The 13,476-nt window shown below is 44.1% G+C and overlaps 2 protein-coding genes across 3 annotated transcripts in view; one reads left to right on the forward strand and one right to left on the reverse strand.

Moving 5' to 3' along the window:
- The window catches only part of LOC147214709 (uncharacterized), a 114,461-nt gene extending 107,765 nt beyond the window's left edge, over positions 1-6,696 (forward strand). For both annotated transcript variants that reach the window (XM_086141038.1, XM_086141039.1), the window contains exon 5: positions 6,245-6,696. In XM_086141038.1, coding sequence (XP_085997164.1) covers positions 6,245-6,365 — 121 coding nt within the window. In that variant the 3' untranslated portion in view covers positions 6,366-6,696. The remainder of the gene's footprint in view (positions 1-6,244) is intronic.
- Positions 6,697-8,912: 2,216 nt separating this feature from the next.
- LOC147214713 (WAP, Kazal, immunoglobulin, Kunitz and NTR domain-containing protein 2-like) lies at positions 8,913-12,908 on the reverse strand. Its single transcript, XM_086141037.1, has 2 exons — positions 12,411-12,908; positions 8,913-11,504 (listed from the first exon to the last, which is right to left on the reverse strand). Exons 1-2 carry the CDS (start codon positions 12,594-12,596, stop codon positions 9,960-9,962), a joined length of 1,731 nt encoding a protein of 576 aa, XP_085997163.1. The 5' UTR covers positions 12,597-12,908; the 3' UTR covers positions 8,913-9,959.
- Between the last annotated feature and the right edge of the window lie 568 nt (positions 12,909-13,476).

Raw genomic sequence — 13,476 nt, forward strand, 5'->3', positions numbered from 1 at the left:
TGATGCACTTCCCTCATTCCCCAAAACTCTTCGTATCCCGTCCTCACTCATGTGTCTTCATCATATTCGCAGCGTCTCTCCGCTGCCGTCGCTAAGGACTTGCTCGTAGGCTAATGTCGGGTTTCTGTAAACCGCTTTAACAAGTGTGGTCCAGACATGCTCTACATGGAGACAGTCATTGGACAACTGCATTGTAATTGGGCGCCATATAAATAAAATCGGTCTTGTGTTGACTTGCCTATCTCTGTTGACATTGAGGATTATCTTTAAAAGGTGCTGACCGCTTATCCAGGATGTCACTATCTTGTGTCTGACAAGCCTGAACCTGTCAAATTTCTGACAGAGGGCGAGGGTGCACAGGCACAATGCAGACCCCCCCCCCACTCATCGCCGCCGCCGCAATGCCGCCACCTTCACACCTGTAGCCGCCATCTCCGCTTTCACACACTAAGATGCTACTACTTCTTTGATGTTTACCCTGAAGTAATGGATCATGAATTGATCTCTCTCTCTCTCTCTCTCTCACACACACACACACACACACAAACAATCATTGTGTGCCTCTCTGGTCTTCCAGCACCCTGATTAAACTTCTAAAGCTGATTGCATAATACGTGCAACAGAAGCGGGGCAGTGGAGATTTAGAACAGCGCTCTCTCTCTCTCTCTCTCTCTTTTTCTCTCTCTTCCTTTCCCCACTCTCTCACTCACTCTCTCTATCTGATGAAGGGATTGCATAAGAAAGGAGAGGGGATGGATTCAGGTCATGGTGGCTCTGGGAGCTGGAGTGAGTGATTAGACCAGACACTCTCAGGCAACTGGAGCTCACTGGCTGTCTGGAGAGGAGGGATGGAGGGAAGTAACAGAGAGAGAGAGAGAGAGAGAGAGAGAGAGAGAGAGAGAAAGAGAGAGAGTGAGACCGGCCTTCCAGGCTGTTAACCAATTCCACTTGGATGCTGTTCTATTCCTGACCGGGCTTGTGTGCCGTTCCAAAAATAAAACACTATGAGGGAGTGGGCGAGCCCTTGCATATGCAGCGACCTGCAGCCACCCGACTCCAACCTGAACACGCATTTGCGCATTAAAGAGCACGCAAACTTCCATCAAAAGAGCTGTATCTCTCCTTCAGTAAATCTGCCTTGAAATTAAATTCCGCTTTTGTTTATTTATTAGCGACCGCAACGTGTTTCGTGACCCGTTAGAAAGTACCTCCCCTGCCATTGAGATAACGGTAAAAAATGACGATACTAAAAAAAAGTCCAGCGTGCGTGGAATGCTCTTAACTGCTTTTTCATCCGCTGCACGTGTTTGGTCAGATGGCTCTTGCTGCGCAGCCAAACACTGTTCAAACCCATCAAACTTTATTACCTGCTAGAACAGCAAAAAGCAAAGGGAGCAACATCCTCAAATGCCCCCTCTCGCTCTCTCTCTATCCTCTCCCTCTCAGCTCGGTGTGGGATACAGCGGTGGAAAGCAGGAATAAGTCTAGGGAACTGAAGATCGTAACCTCCTTTGAGGATATAGATCTGTAGGTAGTCGACCTGGAATGACCTAGAAGATACAGAATATGTGTTTACCGTCCGGCCGTCTGAGGTTTACTACATTTTACAACCTCGCTCAAACACTCCACTGTTTCGCAGAACAGAACCGTTGACTTTCCTGGCTTAAGTGTGCTTGAAGGATCGATCCGGGTCACATCCTCTTCAGGGGCAACTTTTGAATTTTCAACATCACCGCGCTTGGTCTTTGAAACACAACATAAACAGATCAGGGTCACGGAGAGAAAAGGGGCCCTCGACTGCTTATTACCTGCCGTCTGACACCAGCTTGAGAATGATTTCTTCATTTAAATTCCGATTTTCCTTGAAAAGTATTTGACTCAATTCTTCCATCAGAGTGAGCCTCTTACTCTGAATATGAGCGAAAATATATGACACTCTTTGTTTCATTTTATTGTGTGTTTTTTTCAAATTATTTTCTAAATTTGCTGTAATATAAGAATAAATTCCTGTGAGTAAAATGATGTTGTGGAAATAGTGTGGTGCCAGTGTGTGTGCGTGTAAACACGAGCGGGTTTATTGTATGATTGATTTTCTGCAGATCTGCATACACATGTAAATGCCTGTAAACGCATGTATTTATCATTTGGCCTGTATCTGCAAACTGCTGTGTTTACTCCCAACACACACCATTCATGTCACATTTACTGATTCCATGACAAGTAAAAGAAATAAATGAAAATGAATAAATATAAAAATATACAAAGGCACTTAACATGGATCTAAGAGACAATGGTTTATTTTGGTATTTTTGTGAGATAAAAACTAATAGTCGGAGAATGACCACACATATCATATGTGATCAGGTACATCAATTTTAGCTGAGATGAGAGTATGAGTGAAAAAAAAAGACATATGGACATTCTAATCAGTACTTTATTAATATGCTCATGTTCATGAAAATAAAAAAATACTATCTCAATCCAAAATAAAAATTTTATGTTGAACTGCAGATGGTTTAATTGCACAATGTGCTATTTTACGGCGCTTTTGGGAGGGAGACTTTGTTTCAATTGTGGAAAAGTTTGAATTATTAATGCTCGCTGCTCCCGTGGCCTCCAGCATTTATGGTAAGTTAGACTAACCACATATGGCCGGTGTACTTAACAGATATAATTAATACAAGTTTTTTTTTTTTTTACTATGGTTACAGTTTAAGAGTGTAAAGCTACATATATTAAAATGTTTAGATTTTTGAGATTTTTTTCCTTCAATGATTGACACGGTTGTCATGAAACAATTGGTATAGATAAGCAATTTTCAGTATTTACCTTTGCACACAGTTATGTCACCTACACACACACATACACCTCTATTTTTGGTAATTGGAAGCGTTTCATTCTGTCAGAAGTGTTTGTTGGGAACACACTCCGCTGTTACATAATCTTTGCTGACGTTGATGTTCGGAGGGTTTCCATAGCAGGGGGTCCGTATCAAAGATCCTCTTATGCATTTGAAAGGAGCATCCCGGTGACACGTTAAATATTCAGGGGGCGGCTGATCAAGGACGACAGTCACACAACCGCCCCTGGAAGAGTCGATCAATCGCCTCATCAGCTGTGAACAAGAAAATAAATGAGGGAAGGATAGCCACCCCCCCCCCCCCCATTTTCCACCAGTTGGTCACCATTTGGCTCCCGGTAATGGATATTGCCGAGTTTGCAGTGTGTCTGTGTGTGTGTGTGTTCGTATACATCAGTGCGTTGATACATTTTGTGCTTGTTGCCTCATTACATAAGGAAAAGCACTGACTGCGGGGCTCAGTAACTGTTTTCCACGGAAGGCAATAAAAAGCAGGCTCTGCCAGCTGGATGGGGGATGAACAGGTTGAAGAGCAGGATTTTGTGTTTTCACTTCACGTTTGATTATCAGGCCCTTACACAACAAGAATACTTCAGCTCCAGGACTGTAAAGCTGCCATGGAGTCGTTTTTCTCAAATGCGCCCCCGCACTGCATAAACATCTGAAAATGGGCAACTAAACTAATAAAACTCTAATGAGTGTATCTGACTTTACATTAGATGGCTGGGTGAGAAATGATGTTAGAAGCAGTTGATGAAATGAAGGTGGAGAGTTTTGACGAGGCTCTGCTGCTCTCTAGCGACAATAAAGAGTCACTGCGCCCAGTTTAATCTTCCTGTGGTGATGACCTTTCTATATAGTCTTGAAAATGTAACTCAGGTTTTTCAATTACATCAATAGAATCATTTTATTGGCTTTCAAATAAAAAAAAGCATGTACACAAACATTAAATGTCAAGGTGGCACCACCGACTCCTATGTAATTATTTACATTTGATGCTGTCGCCTCCTATCGTCCATGACAGGCCATGCAGGCTCATTTTGCAGCAACACCCTACTTCTCCAACCGGAGGCCTGAAACTATTATTGCCAGAGGGAATTGCATTATCTTTTTAGTCTTAGCAGTTGCTTGCATTTAGTCAATGTGTGCATTGAGTTGTTTCCAGTAATCTGTAATGGCAAATGTATCCATGTCAGCAATCATAGTTGTATCTTGTGATAGGTTGTTCAGAAATGTGCATGTTATTGACAAATATATCAAAAGAAATAATAATAATGATAATATTAGTGGTTTATGAACGTTTTTAAAAAGGTGTATAGTTAAGAATATAACCATCAATACTGACTACATAAAGACCCTTTATTTTAGCTGATGACACTGTAATGTATATTTCTAGAGTCTCTGGATTACAATTAACTTCTGATCTTTTTGTTTCTTGTGATTATAATAACCTAACAAACTGGCACAGTCTGCAATTTCTCCTGGTTCGGATAAATAACTTATTTGTTGATGTTCATTTATTGATTTTCAGCTTGTCCGCATAAACGAGTGATAAACGCAAAATACATGTTTTTTTTTCACATATTTTCATCAGAGGTGGGAAAAGCGTTGTGCCTGTCTCAGGAAGCTGACAACGCGATGGGTTGCAGAGAGTTCAAACATTCTGCCCGCATTCTGTTGTGCCGCCTCAGACCAAAATAACACCAGACAGGAGCGGTGACGTCGCATCTGGATGGCCGACCGACATTTGCTATAAAGCTCTGCAAAGCTCGGCGGGTTGCAGGGATGGGGGGTTAACTTTATCACTTGAAGAGATATCTTTTATAACCTGGAGAAAGGAATGATTTCCAGCTGTATCTCAAGCACTAAGAAAACATTTAGGTTTTACATTTCAAACATGTGGCAACATATTTTGCTCCGTCTGTGTTTCCTAACTGTAAATTCCAGCATCCCTTTGAATTATAAACCTGCAGAACAGTTGTGGGGTCTGTGCGGCGCTGGGTCGACACCAGAGGATGCTGTGGATCACGGTCCCTGCTCTTCAACACCGGGCTCTCCTGGGCAATATCAAGTCTAAATCATGGAAAATACTTTGCTTTCATCACTAATAAATGCTAGTATACCAGTGCAAGAAGCGATTTCGGATGTTTGGAGGAAAACTAAAACACCTAAAATGCCAGGACAGATAAGAAATATGAAATGGTTCGATAAGTGTATCGAGATTTTTAGTTGCTGTCGAATTGCGGTGTCGTTTTGCGTCATGGGGAGTCCCACACAGTGCCGATTTGGGTCCTGTGTTGTTTCTTTTCATAAATGATTCCTTTCAGTCAGATCCCCAGACTCTGACTTCTATGTTAACTGATTTAGTTTTTTTTCATATTGCCAATTTCTACAAATTGTTTGTTTTAATTTCATCAAAATCTGAATGGCTAAAAGTTAGTTAAGTGCTATTCCCCCCGCGACCCCTGTCAACTTACTTGGATGCTTTTTCTGGTTTCCAATCGACAATAACTTCACATTTAGAACTTTGGTCAAGATGGAAAAGGATAATCTATTATTGAGACAGCTGTGGTGCTCTTTTAAAACGCTTTGAGTTGAAATTGTTAGCGTCCATCCTTATTCTAACAATTACATCTCTGGTCAAGTGGTCAAATGTTGCCCCCTAAAATTCTTACATCATTTAGGTAAGTCCCCTTTTGTCCGATCTTCTAATCTGCTTTGATTCAACTTCAATTTTCAAGCTCTTGCTCTTTCTTTCAACTTAACTTGTTAAAATAAATATTAGATAAAAATAAATAAATGAATAAATAAATAAATAATAAATAAATAAATAAATATTAGACAAGATTTTTGGTAATCTAAACACAATAATACTCAACTTTACATAAAAGTAACAACAACAACAACAAAAAATATAATAATAATGATAATAATAATAATGGTACAGTGGCACATTTGCCAGCACTTCCACCTCAGAAACAAGGTCCCTGGTTCAATTCCATCGCGGATAAATAATGGATGAATGAATAAATAATAATTATTTATTGTGATTCTGAAACACTGGTGCCGTTCTGTTGCCACAGTGTGATTTAATCTTTGCGCCCTTTTGCCATTTAATGTCGTCACTTTTTGTTCAAGTGTACGAGTGCACGCAACTTTTTGATTCGGTATCAAACTCCACGAATCCTTCCTTGATAAACGTTCTAGTGTGAGCTCATATTTTCCTGGCTTGTACTCCCTCGCGCTCTGATTACCTTTTCAGAGAGTCGTCCCAGTCAGTCACAAAAGAGGTGTTTAGTGGCGGAGTTCCTTGTTCAAGGCTCCCTTTGATCGGGATTCAGGGAAGTGACGCCATCTCTCGATCATTTCCTACGCCGTCCGCAGCCGTGGATCTCAACTCTCAACCTCTGCCTCCAACCACCTACCGGCTTCAAACCTTTCAGCCGCTCGGGCCCGGGATGAAATACTGCCGTGGGGTCTGCTCATCTTCGGTATATGCGTGTGAGTGGCCACTGTATCAGTTCAATAGATGTTCCAAATCATATGGCCATAACAGATGCAGGTCATGAATCAAAGGTCTTAAACCACCCGGCAAGCTGATCTGTTCCGCAGGTGCTTCTGTCCCATCTCTTCTGGATGCACAACATGGAGGCAGGGCATAGAAATCAACACCGAGGATCTATCCGGTTCTCTCCCGTCCGCTGGGCCGGCTCTACACGCTGCATTTCTACATCGGAGCCCCGCCACAGACCACACCGACTACTCCTGCCTCGGTTGAACCGAGCTCGCGAACGCAATGACCCCGTCAAATCGGCCGAGCCCGAGAGGAAGGGGAAGGGAAGAAATATGCGAGCGAACTTTCTCCAGCGAACCTATCAAAGCACAACTCGCACCCCTCAAGTTGGCCCGGCTCAAATTAGAAAAGCATAAAAGTGTTTGAGAAATAAGATTCACACATGTTTCGAATATGCTGAGTTTTAATTGATAATAAATAGTGCATTCGCAGAGTCCAGACAGCATGTTGAAGTGGTTAAGGTGTTTAGGCTGAGGAGAAAAATAACCGTGATGGCATTTGAGTTTTTTTTTTCTTTGTCAGCTGAACTGTAAGCTGCACTTGTGGATGTTATAAAATGTCCTGTCTGAACTCGATCCCACCGCCAATGCGGCGGCCGCCTGCTCCGAGTGTGTTGAGACTGTGGCGGTAAAAACGAGAAGCAAAATGTTTTCCATGAAAACCCGCTTGGCAGTTTCAAACGGATCCGGTGGCTTCTGACCTTGTGTCGGAATCCGGAGCGCTCCGGCACGTTATGTCCCGAGCGGCGGCGAGAGGTGCGACGGCCTCGGCCCGCCAGCGGGACGGTGGGAAATGACTGTCTCGCAGCAAAAAGAAGCAAAACAAAACCATTTATTTAGAAGGAGTATCCCGGTCCACCCGAGTATTTGCAATAATCCTAAAGCTTAAAGTCCCAGTCTTCTCACAGAGCTCTCCGGCTTCGCCCCTCAGATGTATTTATTTTTCGAAACTATATTTTGACTGAAAGGGCTCGGAAAGAACCGCATGATGTGGACCGGCGTATCGGACCATCGGGGCCGCTCAAGGTTCAAGAAACCCCTAATGGAAACATAATGGAATAATAACGTTTTTAACCTTTGGTAAAGTTACTTTAGATTGAATTGAATTGAATTAAACATTAGTGTCATTCAAGACTAAAATAACCCGTTGTTCAAAATGACATTGCGCCGATAAGCCGATAACCGATCCGTTCCCTGACGTCTCGCCTTTTTATTTTCCGGAAAAAAAGTATTTTCGTTGGAAGGAAGCCTTGGATGTAAAGGCAGAAAAAACCAAACTCGAGATTGAAAAAGTTCAGTTTCTCATACGGGGAGGCCATCGAGGCGGCGACCCGCAGCGCGGAGTCATAAACGAAACAGAACAAATTAACGATTCTTTCTGCTGGATCGCCACGATTTTCTCAAGCCCCCGTTTGGAAGTACTCACACATAATTGTAGCTTTTTCTACAAGACCCCTAAGTATTTTAATGGAGTGTTTTGTATTTAGATTTTAAGACACCCTTGACTAACACTTGTAAATGAACTTATCAAGTTCGCAAACAACTTTTTATGATTGGAGTTGACCGTTTTTCACCGAGCGCGATAAGGAATTTATAAAACCGTCTCTCTAAAACCGTACGGGACGGTCTGTGTTGTTCGTATCAACTCTGCTTATATGGCTTTCAGATGTGATCCGAGGTGCCTCAGACGTACCGCTTCTCTCTGGCGGAGGCCCAACAGCTGGTGAAGTGCAGGCCGGAGCTCCCCGGTGGGTTTGCCAGTAAAGGACAGGCCTCCCCTCCCTGCTCTGGATGGGAGAAACAGAATCTGGTCTGGGAAGTGGAACACCCTCAGTGAGGCTCACCAAGGCCCGTTCCCAAGAACCCAGAGACTCCGGCTGGCACGGCATGAAACACATAGCTATAGCATGGGAGTGGAACTGCGCTTTACAGCTTGAGCTCTTTATCCAGTCACGATGGATCACAGAGGCAAAGCAAACCAACGCTTTTATAACCCACAGGGGTCCACGGACTGAGCCGGTTCTGTTCGGAGGTCTTCGGGGTGGGGATTTGGTGGGTGGCCCTCCTTCCCCCCCTCCCCGCATCTCTTTTTATCGCAGCCTGTTAGAGGAACCGCAGGTACGAAGTGCGGCTAATTTTTGAACAACAGCTACTGAGGGGCCAACGCAGCCAGCAGAGAAACTCTGTGTAACATTGGCCAACACCAACTGCAAGTATTTTTTACTTGAGAAAATACTCTGTTAAAAATAAAATCCCGATAAAGTGAATATTAATATTGGGATATTATTTTTAAGTTACCATACATTTTTTTGACATTTCCCCATTGTGGGACAATTAAAGGAGCATTATTCTATTCTATTTTATTCTCATCAAATACTGTATAATACACCCCCCATCAGGCCGGCCTTAATCCTTGCATTACTTTCATGTCACGCCGCAGAAACGCAATATTCCACTGTTATGAATGCAAGTCAGCAGATGATAAATCATAAATCTTTATTTTCATTGCAATTTACAGAAAATAACAACAAAAAAATGCCACTTTGTGGGAAGGGCAGTACAAAAACGACAACAAGCCTACTTGATAATAAATAGCCATGAAGAGAGTTTGAGGGGGAAAAAAAGAGGAACAATTGTTAGAAAATGCAGTGGCTAATGAAATATATTACAACTCATTTATTTGCATGAAACATCATTAGCCTGCACATGTGCCATGTGTGGACGTCATCAAACAACTTATAATGTGGAGTAAATGTATGAAATATGATCAGACTGGCAAAAGACAATGACAGGTGTGTTAATTATGTACATAAAAACGGTTTCTGTTCCAAGTTTCAGAGCAAGTCCACGACCTTCTTTCATCCCGGAGAACTGTCTTTGTCTCCTGTGTTCACTTGCATGATATTTCAACAAATACAATCACTTTTGTTAAAAAAAAAAAAATGGTTGTCAGGTGACGGGATAAGACAAATGTCTCTTTTATACATTAAAGAGACGTGAAATTAGGGCATAAAAATGAATTTAAGTGAAAATAGTTGGGGAAAGCAGTAGGTGGAGCTTTCATTTTTGGGTTATCCGCCTCAGAAACAGCAAAGGAGTGCGCATGTATGCAGACGATGTTGTGGAAATCATGACAGCACGTTGTTGCCGTCTCCCACTGAATACATGATATTCATGATATTTTATACCATCATTACATGATAGTTTTGTCTATTAATTCGAGGAAGTTTAAGGTTTATTTAATTTATACTAAAGATCGCCACCTTTTTTCACATATACAGCAGGTTTTGTTAAATGTAAATGCACATTTATTTTACTTTTCACCTAGATTTTCAATTTGCATTTTCAGTAATCATTCAATTCAGTTGAAGCGGACAGAGCTGACAACTTACTGGCTAGGATCTCCGAAACTGTGTCATATCACACATGACCAGCGGAGACGTTGAATGACTCGACAGTTTTATTTTTTTTTAGGGGGGGGTGGGTCGCTTTAATGTTCAGCTGAAGCACAGATTGACCTCTGACCCTACTGAGGGCTGTTAGTGATCGCTTTCAGAATCTCACATGTGTTCTTGGAGATGACTTCCCTCAGCTTGCGTACGCGGCGAGGGCTGGATGACCCCACGTAGCTCTGCGGCTGCAGGACGGCCATGCCGTCGTTGACGTTGCCCATGATGATGACCTGGCCCTCGGCAGCAGCGCCGGTGATGTTGGGACAGGGGCAGTTCCAGTCCATATTTAGGAAGGTGACCTCTAACGGCTCTTTGCCAAAAAAACGGAGGCCCATTTTCTCATCCTTGAGGATCTCCTCCACCGTCACGAGCGCGTGACCTGAGTCCTTGTCTTCCGTCAGTTCCGTCATACGACCCAAGATGACAAAGTCACTGCGGCAGAAGCTCGTCACCATCTTGCCTCTGGGCTTGCAGGCCTTGCAGTGGTGGTTTCTCGGGTAGGGGCACATCTCCTCGCAGGCTTCTTTGGATTCGAAATTGTTGTCGTTCCCTTCGCAGCCTCCGTAAATGAAGGACTGGCACTGGCGCAGGGTCCTGCTGTAAGCCCACCGTGGTTCGTAGGCCTTACAGGGGCCCTGCAGGCTCGGGAGGCCACAGGGGCCCGACAACTCCGGGCCACAGCACCGCATACAATCGTCGTACATGTCGAAAACCCTCCCCGGACGGGGACTGTTGCTGTTGCAGTTGCTGAAAGAGAAGCAGTTGTTGGTCTTCGGCTCGTAGTACCAGCTTACTTTCTCCATCTCGCTCCCGCAATCCTCCGGTGCATCGAGGGGTTTCACACACTCCTCGGGGGGGCAGCGGGTCTCATTCTTGGCCTCTTGGGTCTTGGGCGGCTCTTTCGGCAGTACGGTAAGAGGGTGGTGGGCCTGGACCGAGCCGGAGGGATTCTTGGCCGTGCAGGTGTAGACGCCAGAGTCGTGCAGCTCGGCGTTGTAAATGACCAGCTGACCGACATTTGTGACCACCATATTCCCTTGGACGTGATTGGGCCTCATGACCACCCTCTCCGCCCCGTCCGGCTGCCGCTTCTCCCAGGTGATCTCGGGTCGAGGACCCCCCGTCACGTCACACAGGAAGCTCGCCGTGTCGCCGACCTTGATGGTCTGTTGGGAGGGGCTGCCGAGGACGACCGGCGCCTGGGGCTCGACGGGAGCGGGGATGGTGGCCTGGAGCGGGGCCGTGGTCGGGCGGGGGGTGGTCGCCTGGGGTGACGAGGGGCTGGTGTCGGGCCACGTGAGGTGAAAACGGCAGGTGACGACGGAGAGGCTGATGCCTTTGGAGCACGCCTCGGCATCCATGTAGCACTTGTTGTAGTAGGTCATGCCGTCGGAGGCACAGGTGAAGTGGGGCTCCCTCTCGCAGCGATCCCGGCATTTACACACCGGCTGGCCGTCCCAGATGTCACACTCGGACCCCTGCTGCGTGCACATGAAACTGGCACACGTGGCTTCCTTCGGCATCCCGACGGGACCTTTGTTTCCATCCACGTAACGGGCAGCTACACAACTCCGATTCCCGCACACATTCTGGCAACACTTCTCAAAGGACTCGCACTCCTGCCGGGGAGAACAGAAATATTGTGTATAATTGAAATAAATTGTCATTAAATAGAAATCAGAGTCATGAGGCATTAAAATATGTTAAAATATTACCGAGGCACAGATCGATGGAGTTACAACTAATTTACTTTTTTTTGATCTCGCCTGCTTTTTTGACTACTAAAACTGATAATTAGTAAACCTGCCATAACTTTTGACGATATCTTTCATATAAAATTTTATTCTATTTAAGATCACGCTGTTCTTCAGGATCACAACACAAGAATTTATCCTCATTTAAACATCGGTGACAAAGTAAACCGACAGAAAATAGAGTTAATGAATGAGTTTTTGAAAATAAACATGAATCAGATATCAGAATAAGAAAAATCCCCACAGTACCAAAGTTTTCAACTTTCCGTGTCACTTTTCCTCTGCTCAATGTCGGACCTGCAATGGCTTCAGACTATTCTCTGATAGCGCTGCCGCCTCAAATGCGATTCCGATAACACAGGAGAAGATTTACATTTTGATAAGCTGGAATTCAAACAACTGCCTTTGTCCCCCCTGAATATGAGCTCCATTATGCATTCCGGATGGATAATACTACTTTATTATTACTATCACTAGTGTTCTACTTGTAATAATGTTATCTATTTGTCAGTGTAAAGGAAAAGCTTTTCTAATTTTGAAAACCTGTGTCTGGGTCGCGACAAGTAGTCGCTTCTTGTGGTTCCAAGCAATTCTCAATGAAAACAAGTGAAAATAATTGCGAAATAAATATGTAACGTTCACCTTGGACCCCCCCTCGGAGGATGAACCTGGGTTTTGGACATCCTGACATACTATTTGAACACACTTTTACACAGTGAAGGTAAAAAGCACTGGAGAAGTGAAAACAAAATGTCATATTTGAAGTTTTACCTGGTCGGAGTCACACTCCCTGGTACAGGTACTCATGGCATCCACCCATAGGTTGGGATTCATGTCATTTGGGCAGATTCCCGGGTGCGAGTAGGTGATGTGAGGCAACACTCCAGCCTGGTGCTCCATCCACACTGACGCACACGCCAGGAACCAGATCCACCGTGGAAACAGCATCCACCACATCTCCAGTCCGGGACGCAATGCGATCGGGGACAACAAAAAAAAAAAAAAAAAATTGAAAATAGAAGCTTCTTTTGTGGAGTTTGCAGGTTCCTGTCTCGGTGCTGCAAGAAAGACTCCCGAGTTGAGAAGCAGATGAATGGAAAAGGAGTCAAAAGCGCATCGTGGCCGTGTGACAGCTCTGTGTGTGTGTGTGTGTGTGTGATTGCCTCTGTCTAACGCTCTGTAGCCAACAGCGTGACGCGCAACCTTGACAGCGAGAAGCTGGTGCCGGGATGTTTGAACAACATTGTTTTGAGGTGGGATGTGCGTGCGTGGGTGTGTGCGGGTTGGGGTAATAAGGGGATGTGGGTCGGGACTGGCGGGGTACCTGCCTGCCCCTTCAAACGGTTACCGCGTTTAACCCTTTGCGCGCCGTGCCAGCGACGGAGCGCGCCGTGCGCAAAGACGCACAGGCTCTCCGGCCAAAATAAGGTAAAATTAAATTAAATATTGCAAAATAAAACAAAATAAAATCAAATGAGGCAACTAACTGTATGAGGCAACTAACATTCCTAAAATGAAGATTAAATCTATTTCATTACTTTGACTTTTAAAATCAAATGCCTTTAAAGATGCCTCTCAGTAAGGACGAGCTTTTTCTAAAGTTTGCAAAAATAATGATGGAATAATGGGGCAGAGAGGGCGATGGTTATGATGATGATGATGATGGTGATGCACATTACGTTATATATTGTTGTTATGACAACAGTGTTATTTTTTGACAAATAAAGGATTGATAGATTGATCATCATCATCATCATTAATATATATTAGCGTGTCAAGAAAGGGGGCTTCAGATAGCCTTATAATAATAATAATAATAATAATCATAATAATCATA

The sequence above is a fragment of the Fistularia commersonii genome, chromosome 33 (genome assembly GCF_037954325.1).
Source record: "Fistularia commersonii isolate RoL2024-O1a breed Wild chromosome 33, RoL_Fcom_v1.0, whole genome shotgun sequence".
NCBI classification, from domain to species: domain Eukaryota; kingdom Metazoa; phylum Chordata; class Actinopteri; order Syngnathiformes; family Fistulariidae; genus Fistularia; species Fistularia commersonii.